Here is a 16,467-nt window from a genome sequence, read left to right on the forward strand (position 1 = left end):
ATATGACACAATTATAAAATATTTATAATTGCCTTCCAAATACAATAAGCTCAAGTGAACTGAATTTAGTACGAATAATCAAAATGATTCGGTGTCTTAATATTAAAATGCTGAACACAATCAATTTTGTAACGGCAAAACACAATGAACTTTATGCACTTTTAGAGATCCGTACGCAGACTATAATTTAGTTTGGGTGGTAGTTGAGTGGTAGTCCCTGGTTATTGTCTTCATTTTGGCTTTTCATTTGTTTTCCAATCATAAAATTGTGTACTAAAATAAAAGAAGACAAAAAACTAAACAAAAACACATAAAAAAACCCTACATAAAAAAATGTGATTGAGCAAATTATAACATAAAATTGTTGTAAGACCATCTTGTTAATAACCTCATCATAGATACCAAGATTATTTTTTTATATTAACGCCAGACGCGCGTCTCGTCTACAAAAGACTCATCAGTGACGCTCGAATCCCAAAAAGTTGATGGCCAAAAAAAAATACGAAGTTGAAGCGCTTAGAGGACCAAAATTCCTCGAAGTTTTGCCAAATACAGCTAAAGTAATCTATTCCTGAGGTAGAAAAGCCTTAGTATTATGACGAGAGAAAACAATTGTTCACCTATATAAAGATTTTTTTGGTGCATATTTTATAATCTACCATTTCAAATGTCACTACCTATAATAGTCTAAACGATAAACTGGTTCGACTTGGTGTTATCTATAAATCCTTGTCATTTGAACATGTCTCAAATTGTATTGACAGTCTAGTTTTAGCGAGAATATTGAGAAAACAGCAAACAGATCCATATCTTTGCTAGTAGTATTCTATTGTTCATCTTCAGGCTAGCCTACGGCGATGAAAACGAAGACCAAAAGATACTTAGTCTTGTGCTTAGAACAATTAAGAGTCAGTTTGAAGACAAAGTGAATTATCATGTGAAATATGAAAATCTAGTTCGTGAATTGGAGCAGAAATTTAGGATCCGTGAATTAGAATTTGATAATCGAATTCGTGAATTGGAACAGAATATTAGGATTCGAGAATTAAAACAAGATGACCGATTTCGCATATTAGAACAGTCACTCCAGATTCAAAGTAAACAATTGCAAACTGAGGACATAAAAAGAGATTGCATTAAGTCTCACAATAAGAAAGATAACACAAATGTTCGAGTAAACGACTTGGTTCTTTCTAATACGAATGCTACCGTTTCAAAAACACCTGTTACTATAGACAAGAAAGCAGTACCTAATGAGTTGAAGCATGTACATTTAATAAGCTATGGAAAGAATGAGAACCTGGCAAGAATGTTGGACAGAAAAAGACGTATTCTAAGTATTCACCAATTTATTTTTATGTAATTCTTACATAGACTGTATTCCCCTATATTGGCTTTAATCCATTGCTGTTTGCTCTTTTTGTTGTTGATTGTTTGAGTTTGAGTGAGCTCGAGGCTGGTGGTTTTCTTTTTAAATTGGTTCACATTTTGTCATAATTATGTGATGAACATTTTCTACGATGACACAGTCTTGGTCGTCATCATTTTACAACACCTACTCTCTATGTTAATATGAATTACCTTCTGTCCTTTATACAAAAGCTGTTGGGTATTTTTTAAATTCAAACGAAGCATAGCCAATACCCATTCCAAAACTTCATTATCTGTACAACTTACAAATGTATGCATGGAACAACTTTAACATACCATCATTTAAGCCAAAACAAACGTTATGTTTTCATTTTCGAACATTAGATGATGACACAATCCTCAGAAATGTTCATGATGTTTACATATAGTTCCTATTAAGAACATTTTAACCTTCACCAAGTTTTCTTGAACAATTGTAATCATATGTTTCGGAATCATGTATTGCGTTTCCGTATCTTATTTTGATCAGATGAAAAACATAGCCACCATAGACTATGTTAAATCCGCATTGGACAATTTCAAACAGAATAATTTCTTCTAAAACGAAGTTAAAAAAACTTTCTGGAATAGATAACTGGAAGATCAAAATCATATTGATTGGATGGCAAAAACTGTGATATTGATTGAAAGTCCAATGAAAATACAGAACTTCATCAGTATTTCTGACCTTTTGTGTCCAATTCAAATAGTTTAGAAGAATTGATATTTGGCGTGTCCTACGTTAGATATAGTACGTCATCAGCGACACATAGTTCAAATTGATACCTTTTGGAAAATTACGAATTACGTAACATATCTGGAATTATGGTTAGATCAATTTGGCATAATTATCAAAACAATCAAATGTCGGCAAGAAATGAAGCATTGGATGTCGTCTTGGTACCACTTTCAGATTGTTCTGATAGAAATCTGATCATCAGACAAAATCATACTGATTGATTGAAATTCAGAATACTGTCCTGATTTTGTTTTTGTTCCAAAGAGACTAAGTTAAAGTGGGTTTTTAAATGAGTTTGAAAACTTTTATTTTAAAAATGCTGAACTTCAAATCACTTGAGGCCAGGTAGAGAACCAAATTATATAGGCATTTTGAAAGTTGTCCTGCATTAGAAAAGTATATTTGTATATATTTGGCATAATAACATTACATTTTATCCGAATTTACTTTTTTTAAGTAGTATAAAATTATGGATATTGAATTTTCTACGACAATGTATTAACCAGGTATCGTTTCAATGATAACATGTTTTGTAGACATGGTTGCTTTTTACGCATACATGAACACTCATGAAACAAATCCAGGAAGTCATCAGACTCTAATCTTTGACGTTGTGAGGACAAACGTTGGATCAGCTTACAATAAACACAGTGGACTGTTTACTTCACAAGACCATGGAATATTCGTATTTACCTGGACTATAATTATAGACTACCATGGTTATGCTTTTACCGAAATAATTGTCAACTCTCATCCTATTGGCAGCATTTTGACCAATAGTGAAGACATCACCGATGTGCATACAGTCAAAGGTATTGTCGTGGCGGTAGTGAACCAAGGAGATGTCGTCTATATACGTACTAATCCGACAGGAGGAATTGGAGGCAAAATATTAAGTAGTTCTCTTTAGCGCACGTCATTTAGTGGTTGGAAAATTAATTAAACTAAAACTAAATAAAATGAGTATACAAATATATTTCATTTTACTTTTTCTTATAGCAATCGGAAAAATGGAGCAAAATCAATAATATCTATGTTCATGTCAGTTTGTTTAAATAAAAGGACAAGGACGGGTAAAGTTAACAATTAGTAAAAATTTGCAGATATAGATTATCCTTTTTGAAGTTTACATCTTTTACACTCTTTTAGATCACTTGGGATCATTTCCGTTTTGCTAAGAATTTTTTATTTGCAAGGAGAAAATTCCAGTTGGCGTATCTTCGAAATAATTGAATTTTGTATAATTTGTCAGAAAATATTTCTACCGCAAGGCATGGAATAGATGCGAAAAGTTACCAAATATTCAAACTTCGAAATCGAAATGAAACTGGCAATGTCATGGCATACACAAAAACGAAAAACAGCAGTCTTGAATAATTATCAAAGGTACCAGGATTATATTTAATACGCCAGACGCGCGTTTCGTCTAAGACTCATCAGTGACGCTCAAATCAAAATAGTTATTAAGCCAAACAAGTGCAAAGCTGAACATCAACCACAGCATAGAAAACTAAGAACTGAGCAACACAAACCTCACCAAGACTAGGGGTGAACTGGTGTGCTCCGGGAGGGTAAGTAAATCCTCCTCCACATGTGGCACCAATCGTCCGGCTCATGAAAGTATTTACCCAGTGATAAGTTTGTTGGAACAATCTGAAAAACGTATATATCCTAACAGTCAGTCAACACGTGATAGCGTTCGTAAAATTTTCGAAGGGCTGGTCTCAACTTCAACGATTTATAGCTTCCTTGTATGAAGAAAACGTCAATCAAGGAAATCGTGATAAGAAAGGCAAGCTCTAGAATATCGTATCAACTGATGAAAATGGTTTTCCTATACAGGCGTTGCTGGAAGGCAAATTTTGCTTTAATATAGTTGACAACACATTTTTTTTAACCCTAGCCACTCACATGTGGTATGTAATGCTGTCATTTTAATGTTATATTTAAACATTGTCATTAAAGCGGGCGGTTTGGCATGCAACAAAACCAGGTTCGACCAACCATTTTTTCTTAAAAATGTCCTGTACCAAGTCAGGAAAAAAGCCATTGTTACATTATAGTTCGTTTCTGTAGGTGTAACATTTTAATGTTATGTTTCTGTTGTGTCGTAGTTCTCCTTTTATATTTGATGCGTTTCCCTCGATTTTATTTTGTAACCCGGATTTGTTCTTAATTGATTTATAAATTTCGAACAGCGGTATACTACATTTGCCTTTATTTACACGTCCTTCAACCTTTATACCACTTATGACTAAAAATCTTGAAGCCATTTTGTAATTTGTCTGGTATGTTCTATCAACATGGTCCTCCAGGTGTTAGATTAGTCTAGATGGATGCAATCCATATTTAGCACAATAATGGTAGCCATGAAAAGAAAAGTTAAATGTTGTTTTAAAAAACACACACTCACACACACAGAACTGGGATATTTCACTAGTGTAGTAAAGATTATTTGTCTGCATTAAGGATGTACTTAAGTGAGGTTTTTGAATTTGTATCAGATGTTCGGTCTCCTTGGTTTGTTTTCCCTATGATACAAATAATTTGCACCATAACACCCATTTTTCTTTTCATATATTGCGTCAATACATGTAGCTCATAAAATGTCATTTACTAAAAATAAAGCAGATTCTAGATTTCTTTTCTTTATAATTTGAGACTCAAATAGTACCAATGCAAATATTAGGTAAAGTCAGTATCAGCCGTTTCACGCCATATCTTAAATCTCTAGTATCTCGAAAAGAGCTCCATAACCAATCCATAATCAATATTTTTAGCATGCTTAGTTCCTAAGCTAATGTTCTTTTGATTTGTAGTATCAATTTAAAATTCTTGATTTAAAAAATTTCAAGTAAGGACATCCTTTATTTTCTTTTATCATCAGTTGGTTGTGAAAGGGTTAGCGCTATAAAACCAGGTTTAATCCACCATTTTCTACATTTGATAATACCTATACCAAGTCAGGAATATCACAGTTCTTGTCCATTCGATTTTTTATGTGTTTTGTTATTTGATTTTTCCATGTGATTATGGACTTTCCGAATTAATTTTCCTCTAGGTTCAGTAGTTTTGTGATTTTACTTTTTGATAGGTTCAAAGTGATAAAAAATAAAACATCTGTTCTGTTGTTTAATCTTTAATAAAATATATATTCATAGCTAAAAAGGAATATTACAATGAAACCGTTAGTATGGGAAGCATATATACAAATGATCATAAATGTAAAAAAAACTTAAATCTTTAAATGAAGAATATATGCTTACTTTTATGTTTAATTAAAGCAATCGGTACTTATTGGTACATGCAACAGTAATACATTATTTTAGTTTTGAAAAAAAGGAACTCAGTGCCTTTATCTGTAGAAGACGTTACAAAGTTTTCAAACTTGTGTCTTATTTAGTTTTATATTGAACAATGAACTATGTTTTGACTAATTGCAATAAAAAGTGGGGAAAAGCCCTACACATGGATATTTTGTAAATTAAAAATAAAGAATTTTATGTAGTACTCTCATCGGTTGATAATGCAAATTCGTAAACATTGAATTCTAACCAGTTGAGAAACGTTATTTTAAATATCATGTGCAAACAATAAAGTTTCTTATAATTCAGTTTAGAAAATACATGATACAATTACATGCATACTGATTTTCAAAACGTTTTTTTTTTTCAGTGCTTTAGATATAGATTTATATTTCAATATTAAGTTTTCAATAGTGTTTGGTAAAGTTTAAAACAAATACAAGCAGAAAATAAAATTTTACGACTGTTCTAAAAGGCTCTGATTCCTTGGCCGGCTTTTGCTCTTCTTTTTGTTCTTTTTTGGATTATACTGTAGATCGTCATCTTTTTCATACGCTTTTGATTTTCAAATATTTTGACCTTGAGCTTCACTGAAGAGACACTTATTGTCAAAATGCGCATATGGTGCAGAAAATTTGTAACATTAATTTTATTACTATACAATATAAAAAAAATCCTTAAATGTGAAGAGATATTATAAGTTTCATTGTGTACGTATCATAGTTTCAGAAATATTTTCAGACGAAAGTTTCTTGTCAAATTGACAAAACAAGAGTTCGTGTGCCCAACAATAATTTTCCCAAATACAAAAGGGCATCAGCATACCAATGTATACCTTCTGATATAGAGCCTGTTGAGTTTAGACCAATCATAGGATAAATAAGATGCCTGTTAAGCGAATAAAAATCAGCGTGAACACGGTGGACGTCGCACTAAAACATGATGTACCGCCGCTTCCCTCACCTACAAAATCAAAATGAATGCGTGTTGAATTTGATCAGACCAGAAAACAGATTTCCCCCTCAAACTACACCGATTACACATCTGATTTTACTTATTTTGCTTGCTTTTATTTGACTGACTACCGCGACATCTTAACATCTTACCACAAAAAAGGTAATCTGTTGAAAAATCATAAACCTAGACTCAAAAGTTGGTAATTTGTGGACCTGTAGTATATGTGTATGTTTTTTTTTTATCACAAGATAATATCAATAGATTATGTTGAAGTTGAAATACTTCTTCAAATCTATTTTAATAGAAAATATCTGTCATGGTCAAATCAATTTCATAAAATATTTATATTGTATATTGGCGACAACGACTACATGGGTAGGAAAGGGAGTACAATTATAAATTGAAGAATTTGTTCATACTTTGCCAAAAAGTATTATGCATTAAAATATGTTAAAAAAAGTATATGTCACCGAGCATTTTATCAAGCTACAGGTTGTGAAAACATGACACATTGTGTATGGATTATACAGGAAAAATATTTAGGTAAAATTATTTTTTGAGATCGACAACACCAGGACGTCTTTATGTTGAAAGACCTATAGCTAATCGTGATTTTTTTAAAGAATATTCAAATAACCCAAACGCAATCTATTTCAAAAAGAGAATTTCTATTTTATTCTATTTTTCCAAAGTTTTCTATTAGTATGAACAAAATCTCCCAACAATATTTTAACTGGCATGATTGTAACACATATATTTGATGATGGTATAAAATAACAATACAAAACATAAATTGGGCCACACCAATTTAATTTCTTGTTCACCAGATTTTTGGACTCCAACATTTGAGGCGAGCGAGCGATTCGAAAATTTTAATAAAAAAATATTTAATTTGCAATTTTTTTAGGCGAAGCTTGAAAAGTAAAGGCGAGTGATTATATATTTTTTTTTTTGTAAACATAAAATAGTAGGTTTTGACAATATTAAAACTTGATTTATCACTTGTACTTTGACATTTCTTTAATTTCTGGAGTATTTTTTCCCTTTTCACCAAGAAATAATTAAATCTGGTCTATGTCTGTGTGACTGACAATGAGACAATTCTCCATCCAAGTCATAGTCAGTTTGGGGGCAACCCCTTAATGTTATAAATATTCCTTTTACATGTTTATGAGGGAACAATATAAGTTATAATATATTTGTTTGCACAAAAGGACTCATATTTTCTGAAAGAACTATATATCTATCTGGTATTAAATGGTCAAAACATGTCCAAGAATTTTGTAATACTCCTGGACTTTAACCATGTTAACATATTTACTTTAACAGTTTAATAATATTCAAAATAAGTGGACCCCTCTTTTAGAAAAAGTTGTTTTTGAGTACAAAATTCTAAGTTTTCAAAGGTTTTGTATAGAACTATACAAATCCTTGGTATTTCTATTTTCTTTTCTACATCAGTAAATATGTTGTTCTTAACCTGATTATAACAAACGCAGGTCAAAGTACGGCCTTTTACACAGGGCTTAGATACAGACCAAACAGCAAGCTATAAAGGACCCCAAAGTTATTAGCGTACACAATTCGAACAGGAAAACCAACGATCTAATTCATATATCCAAATCGGAAAATGCCAATGAACAACATCAACAAACGATAACTGCTAGACGACAGGCCCCTGAAACAATCAGGACAGGTGCATAAACATGCAGCGGCTATGGATAGTTTTGTTTCGCCAGCATACAGTATAATTGCAGTTGAAGGCAAATCCTTCAGAAGTTCTTTGTACTTTATTCTAAAAACGAACATTTTTTGATAGTATATATTTTTGAATATAAGTAAGGGGGAAAGAAACCAATTTTTTGTTCTTTACATGTATTTCCGCTGTTATAAATTTATATCGGAGCACTCCCACTTTGGATAAATAGGTTTCATGCTGAAACAAATATCCTCACAGATATATACACAGTGTGGTTGGGGTGCTTTATGTTTAAAAGCGTTATTTACAGGTTAGACTGTGATTTTAAAAACAAATGTTGATATCTTTTTATAATATTTACAAAAATAAACTGTGCGGGAAATGGTCATGATTTTCATTTCCGGATGCGGGAAATGGTCATGATTTTCATTTCCGGATGCGGGAAATGGTCATGATTTTCATTTCCGGATGCGGGAAGCGGGAATGTAAAAAAAAATAAAAAAAATCTGTTTTGAAAAAAATAGGTGCGGGCGGGTCCGTCGAACAAGGAATCAAATTAGTGTGGCCTTGGAGGACAATTTCAAGAAATTAACACGTTTTACTTTACATGTCCAAGAAAAGTAGAATTTAATTGTTACAAAATGTAAAAAGTATTGGGAAAATGTCCCCATAAAGTTGATATCATATCAGATAAACATATTTTGGGAAATTTCCCCAAAAAGAAGGATCACCAACAAAAAATCAATAGAATTGAAAATTTCCTAGAAAGATGTTAACGAAAAAGAAATCGATAGAATGACGAAATCTCCCTAAAATGACGAAAAACTTAAAAGAAATCAACAGAATGGGGAAATTTCTCCACAGACTTGATAACCAAAAAGATTTTAAAAGACTGTGGAAATTTCCCAAAAAAATCACTAAAATTTTATATTAACCAAATAGCATATCAATACACTTGGGAAATTTCCTCAAAAAGATGGCAACGATAACGTAATCATCATTTGGGGAAATTTTCTAATTCTATTGATTTCTCTTTCGTTATCATCTATTTTGGGAATTTCCCCTATCTAGTGATTTCTTGTCGGTTATCATAACTTTTGAGATATTTCTCCAGTCTTTTTTTTGTTGTTGGTAATAATAGGCATCTTTTTTGGGAAACTTCCCCAGTCTATCGATTTTTGTTAGTTCTCAACTTTGTGTGGTAATTTTCTTAATACGTATTAACAAATTATTAATACGTTTCTTTTACAACTACAGTAAAACGTGTTCACTTGTGGAGATTGTTCTCCAATTTCACTTTTGTAGACTTATTTGATGCCATCATTAGATACATGTGTAACAATCATGTCAGTATAGCGTTTGTTTAAATAATTTCATCACACAGATAATAACAACACTGAGAAAAGGGAATTAAACCGAAATTATCTTTTTTCAAATAGATTGTGTTCCTATTCTCAAACCTTAAAATAATTTTAATGAATAATATTAAATAAAACAAATAAATCGATTTATTACTTTTGAACAGCAGTATACATAGTATACTACTGTTGTATTTATTTAGATACATTTAAGATAAAATGATCAAACTATTTTCATAGTTAAGAGATTAAAGATACCTGAATCTCATATATAAAAAAAGGGATATTATTGCCAATGATAGAACTCTCCACAAGAGACAAAATGCAAACATTACCAACTATAGGTCACCGTACGGCCTTCAACAAAGAGCAACGCCCACACCGCATAGTCTGCTATAAAAGGCCCCAAAATGACAAATGTAAAACAATTCAAACGAGAAGACTAACGGCCTAAATTATGTACCAAAAAAGAAACGAAAAACAAATATGTAACACACCAACAAACGACAACAACTAAAGTATAGACTCCTTAATTGGGACAGGCACATACATACAGAATGTGGCGGGGTTAAACATTTTAGCGGGATACCCCTAACCTGGGACAGTGATGTATTAGTACAACATAAGAACGAACTATAAAAGTCCGTTTAGAAAGGCCTAATTAATGTTTTGTTCTAGTTTTGAATGTATGTGTGCCTATGTAACATTTGTACTTAATTTGTTTTTGTCAATTTTTAGTATCGATAGTTTTTTCAGTCCCAAGGGAACGATAAGATGATACTGTCAAATGGTTTACGTTTGTTAAAAATGTTTGATAAGGTTTTTATTTATTCTAAAAAAGAAATTAAGAACTGGAAGATGTTAGTTCAATTGGGCATGTGTTGAAACAAAGAGGTTTTTTTTAAATTTGCGGATAGTCTGTCGATTGAGCACGCGCGAAAGCGTATACGTACAATGTAACGGATTAAAAATGGTCCCCTGAGTTTGGATATTTTAAGAAAAGAAAATAGATTGTTCAAAGACAAATTGAGGAAGTACAAAACACTGCATTATACGTCATATCACAAATGTTTTTTTTTAATTCATCCTAGTGAAAGAAATGATTTTCTATTCAGATACATTTTTAAGTCTTTGCTAACAGAACTGTTTGATACGTTTGCATTTTAGCTGCCAGGATTTAAAAGAAATCATTATGATTCCAAGAACACAAAAAAAAAAGAGTTCAAATACAATTGTTGGTATGATGTATTCACTCTAGTAACATGAGTAAGGCAATTTGTTTAAGGTCTAGTAATGTTTGCTGAGACGTCTCCCTTTTAGTGTAGGAATTCATAGCAAACAAAATAAATATTACCATACAAGAAGTTAAATCATTTGGACTAATAATAAAGACAATGTCGTTTAATATTCTATCATTTAGATTAGAAAGCCGAATGAGTTCATTATCACTTATATAGGGTTTGTCTACACTTTGCTCATTGTTAAAGGCTGTACGGTGACCTATAGTCTTTTAATTCTGTGTTATTTTGGTCTCTTGTGGAGAGTTGTCTCATTGGCAACCATACCACATTTTCTCTTTTTTTTAATATATATATCAATAATAAAAGCAAGCTTACCGTTATTTAGAAAGCTACCACACTTTGGAAACTTGTCCGGCACAGATTGCTGACTTATTGGTGACTCATTAATTATCATTCCCATACCATTGGTGTTATGTAGGTCAATATGGCAATGAAAAAACCATACACCAGGGTTATCAGCCTTGAATCGAATGATAACGTATCCACCTGTGGGTATAATAATCGTGTCTTTTTGAGGAGGATTGATCCAGTTTAAATCGGGATGTCTTCCATTTGCCCAACTTTCATTTCTCCATTTTGCGTCCGAGCAAAAGTTTTTACTATCAGGACAAAGAATGTCGATGTTGTCCTGGGTACCATTTGGCATGAGTTTGCCGTCCCTGTCATAAGTTGCGAACACCATTTTCATGACGTAAAATGAATGTCCATGCAAATGAACTGGGTGTGACCAACCGGCGCCTCCACCTATATTTGTGATAACAAACTGATAAACTCGGTCTTTGTTATCGTTGTCAATGGTTACGGCATATGTGCACTCACATATCGTAGATGCGTTACATGCGTTACAATTGTAGTCAACCAGGTCCGGTTGAGCATATGCAGCTACTGTGGGTGGTAAAAACTGGTGTCCGTTTACCGATCCAGGGGTGTAGCCGTTCTCACCGGGAAACGCAAAATTGAAAAACATTTCGACAACATCATCTGACTTGACTTCATCCGTGTTTGAATTCGGATCCATTGAAATTACGTCATTAAAAGTGACACACTTTATTTTTTGTGTGCTTGAAAACTGTGTAAACGGACAATTAAAAACTCGACATGTAGTACCAGAGCTATCACATGTATGCCGGACGGTCTTTGGTGGGTTAAGATTTATATCTGCATTTTTATAATGAATTATAGCTTCGGCTGCATGGTATTCGTTTTCTGAATATACCTCTAATGTCTCCGCAACTAGTAAATATGAACCAGGGGGCTCGTCGGCATTTAACAAAAAATCAATTCTTTCACCTGGGTGAATTATAAATGATTCTACTTCCTTTTTATCTATTTCAAATCCGTCAGAAGCTTCAACATAAATTGGTCTATGTCCCTCAACAAAAACTCGAAACGGATATAACGTGGCGGCACTTATTACTCTAAATCGATAGTCTTCATTTTGCTCCACTTCAAAGCGTGTCAATGGAACTTCGTTGTGTTCTGTCGACGATCTGTAAAACCGTCCTCTGCCATTAATCAGACCGGAATGACATTTAAAACGACTATATCGTGCGCCAGATGGATCTACGGTTTCGTCAACCAGATTTCCAGAGCTGTCGTATACACCCCATAACATTTTTTGGTACAAAGCATCTTCATCGTCATCATGATTCCAATCTTGTATAATAGCTACAAAAACCTTGTCCCCTTCTTGTGGCAATGATACTTGTTGGTCCGGAGTTGGAAGTATAATCAGTGGACCAAATAATCCCATTGTTCTCTGGTCCCCTATATGAGCATGATAAAAACTGGTTCCAAACGGCTTTGCGTTGAAGTTGTATGTATAGTTTTGGCCCGGTAAAATAGGACACTGTGTAACAAATGCAACACCATCTGACCAAGGGCTTTTCTTTTGATGCAGCCCATGCCAATGAATTGTCGTGCTATCTGTATGCATCAGATTTCAAACATGAACTATCACCTCTTGGCCTTCCCTAGCTGTTATGGTAGGTCCTGGGAATCTTCCATTGACAACAATAACAATTCGTGACTTAAATCCATCGGCGAGAATGAACGTGTCTTCAAGTGATCGTTCAAACTGAGCTCCATTGTCAAATCTGACAGCTTTTCCTTTATCTGGTTTAAGTAAGACTGCTGGTTGACCTTCTCCTCTATACATCATAGTTAAAGCATGATCTATTGTAAGATAACATTCACATGTTTTATCATCAAGTCGACATGTGTTACTTTTGCATGCTTCCCCTGTCCTAAGAAAACGGTCATACCATTCTTTATCTGTCGTTTGTAATATTACTTGTTGTGCTGTCATCAGGACAACGATTGCAAAATACCTAAAAAAAAATAAAAAAAATACAGGTACACTACTAGGACGATTGATTGATTGTTGGTTGCTTAACGTCCAGTGGCAAATATTTCATGCATATTCAGGACGATACAACTACTAGAACGAAGGTATATGTATGAAAACAAGAATGGAGATGAAAAAAAAATACAAGATTGAGATACAATTGATTCACAAGAAGTCTATATGAGAGAAGATGTAGTACAAGAAGTTTATATGAGAGAAGATGTAGTACAAGAAGTTTATATGAGAGAAGATGTGGTACAAGAAGTCTATATGAGAGAAGATGTAGTACAAGAAGTCTATATGAGAAAAGATGTAGTACAAGAAGTCTATATGAGAGAAGATGTGGTACAAGAAGTCTATATGAGAGAAGATGTAGTACAAGAAGTCTATATGAGAGAAGATGTAGTACAAGAAGTCTATATGAGAGAAGATGTGGTACAAGAAGTCTATATGAGAGAAGATGTAGTACAAGAAGTCTATATGAGAGAAGATGTAGTACAAGAAGTCTATATGAGAGAAGATGTAGTACAAGAAGTCTATATGAGAGAAGATGTAGTACAAGAAGTCTATATGAGAGAAGATGTAGTACAAGAAGTCTATATGAGAGAAGATGTGGTACAAGAAGTCTATATGAGAGAAGATGTAGTACAAGAAGTCTATATGAGAGAAGAGAAGATGTAGTACAAAAAGTCTATATGAGAGAAGATGTAGTACAAGAAGTCTATATGAGAGAAGATGTAGTACAAGAAGTCTATATGAAAGAAGATGTAGTACGAGAAGTCTATATGAGAGAAGATGTAGTACAAGAAGTCTATATGAGAGAAGATGTAGTACAAGAAGTCTATATGAGAGAAGATTTAGTACAAGAAGTCTATATGAGAGAAGATGTAGACGTATAACTAAATATGGTTTTAATACCAATCATACTTAAAAGAACAAACTGTGCATTGTGTTTCGAAAAATGCATGTCAGACAAATTAAAAAAAGTTATTTAACTTACTGATTTGAATGCTTTTTTTTTTGTAATTTCATTGGGGTGTAAAATTGTTTACCAAAGCACATTTCGCGCTCCATTATAAAATGTAAGTAAATTGACGCTTTTGCAACCCTATAAAATTACAAAAAGAAGTATTCGATTATCGTAAACTAATGACATTTTAATACTACAACTATATAATAACGTATATAAAACTTTCGTTTGTTTTAATACGCATTGTTGTGGAATGGTCATGGTATATTTTTACAAACAAAACATAGCTGATTAATAGACAAAGCAAATGAAGAAATAAAACATGTTGGTCATACAAATTAATCTTTCAATAATCCCATTGTAAAGAAACCAATTCATGTTCACTAATTAATATCAGGTCGCCTTTTAAAAAAAATCAATTGTTTGTACAATTGAAATTGAGAATTGAAATTAGCAAACAAGAATGACATGTTTATAAGGGTTAGGATTTTATTTTTTAAAAATAAGCTTTTGATGTACTCACAGTTTCATGAAAATATATGTTTACAATTAAAATACACAACAATATAAATTTTTATATTAATGTCACTGATGTTGAAAAAAGTTCTTCTCTTATAATGATATGGTTTTTTTTTAATATTCAGCTGGTGTCGTTGTTCAATGGTGTCGTTGTTCAATGGTGTATTCTGATTATTCACAAATAAATCATTTACTGGAAATATATAGAAGGACATAGTCCGAACGGTACTATATTCCTATATAATTAAACCTTGAAAAATCTTACGACACAAATTACAAATGATCAATCTCCGCAAACAATGCGAAAAATTGGAAATGTATTCTCTCAAAAACAGAAAAAAAATACCTTCAGAGGATCATACAAGACGGCTTTGTTAAAAGCTATGTACGATCTCCTCAAACCATTTAGTTTTTGTACTTTGAATTTCGTTTACTGAAGAAAAAAATGCATCTTGTCGCGCATGGACAATTGCACTTAACAGAAATGTGAATGTCTTAAAGGTTTAACCTGATTTCAAGTGTTACCGTTTTGATGTTTAGTTTAAAAAATACATTTCGTGTTCGTATTTCTAATTTTTGCTACTTACGTGCATTTAAAAACCATGACCGGTCCTTGTTCATTCATAAATGTTTTACATTTAAATGTTTAAAATATTTCAAAACCATAATGAGAGACTTAATTTTGAAATTTAATCTATAGTAACATGAGTAATGCAAATTATATATATAAATCACGTGACAACGATGAAAGTATTTAAATCTTTGGTGTTGTTTTTTGTTTTTTTAGTATCACTTTACAAAGTTTAACATAATTATGTGGAATATTTATACTATAATCAATACATGCAGTTTACTGCAAAGTAGGTGTATTCAAACGACAAAACGGAACTTACATGTAATTCGAACGCAAAAAAAAAATGAAAACGAAACAATTACATAATGCTTCTTCAGAAAGGATGAACATCATGCAATTGAATCTTGAAGATTTTCTTTTGTTTTATTCTCTATTTAGCCTTTTCAAAATTGAGAATGGAAATGGGGAATGTGCCAAAGAGACAACAACCCGACCATAGAAAAAAAAAACAACAGCAGAAGGTCACCAACAGGTCTCCAATGTAGCGAGAAATTCCCGCACCCGGAGGCGTCCTTCAGCTGGCCCCTAAACAAATATATGCTAATTTCCAAATTGTTTTAACCTTTTACATACCAACGTCATTGATTAGTCTTTTTGTAAACTGTAAAAGAAACGCATGACTGGCATACGAAATATTAATCCTGGTACATATTATCAGTTTATTTCATGCCTAGCTTTGTATTACAATGACACAATGGATTGGTCCGGGTAATTATTCATATGGTACGAGTCCAAAAGAATACAAGTCACCCTTCTTGGACATAGCATCTTAAATTATTTTTTCTTATTCCCAAAATGCAAGAAAACATAATCAATATCAAAGCCAGGTGAATTTAAGCTGGAGCTAGTGAATGTGGGCTCCCAAAAATCGGAGAATATTATGAATAAAAAAGCGTCAATTTTTTTTTAATTTATTTCGATTTCACCCCCTTACCTAAAATCCTGGATCTGCCCCAGAAAACTTTAAGTCAATGGATTGTCATGATTGGTGAATTGCTCCCGAACTATCGTTTCTCAATGCAAGCACGCTCTACTACACGACTACTATATTTGACGTTATATTGGTTTTCTGGTAAAACTTCAAAACCAAAGCCCATGCATTGAAAAATGGTTCCGAAACACTTTAAACTGTGGAAGGCAGTACGGTTGTCTATAATTGTTAACAACCACTTTATTTGATATTTGGTAGATACTTCATATCTCATCTCCTTATTTTTATAATGAATAA

The 16,467-nt window shown here is 32.6% G+C and overlaps 1 protein-coding gene across 1 annotated transcript; it reads right to left on the minus strand.

Annotated features, from left to right (window-relative positions):
* Positions 1 to 10,295: 10,295 nt before the first annotated feature.
* On the minus strand, positions 10,296 to 15,277 carry LOC143059473 (uncharacterized). Its single transcript, XM_076232978.1, has 3 exons — positions 15,193 to 15,277; positions 11,034 to 13,099; positions 10,296 to 10,300 (listed from the first exon to the last, which is right to left on the minus strand). The coding sequence occupies exons 2-3, from the start codon at positions 12,703 to 12,705 to the stop codon at positions 10,296 to 10,298; spliced, it is 1,677 nt and encodes a 558-aa protein (XP_076089093.1). The 5' UTR covers positions 12,706 to 13,099; positions 15,193 to 15,277.
* Positions 15,278 to 16,467: the final 1,190 nt, after the last annotated feature.

The sequence above is a fragment of the Mytilus galloprovincialis genome, chromosome 14 (genome assembly GCF_965363235.1).
Source record: "Mytilus galloprovincialis chromosome 14, xbMytGall1.hap1.1, whole genome shotgun sequence".
NCBI lineage: Eukaryota > Metazoa > Mollusca > Bivalvia > Mytilida > Mytilidae > Mytilus > Mytilus galloprovincialis.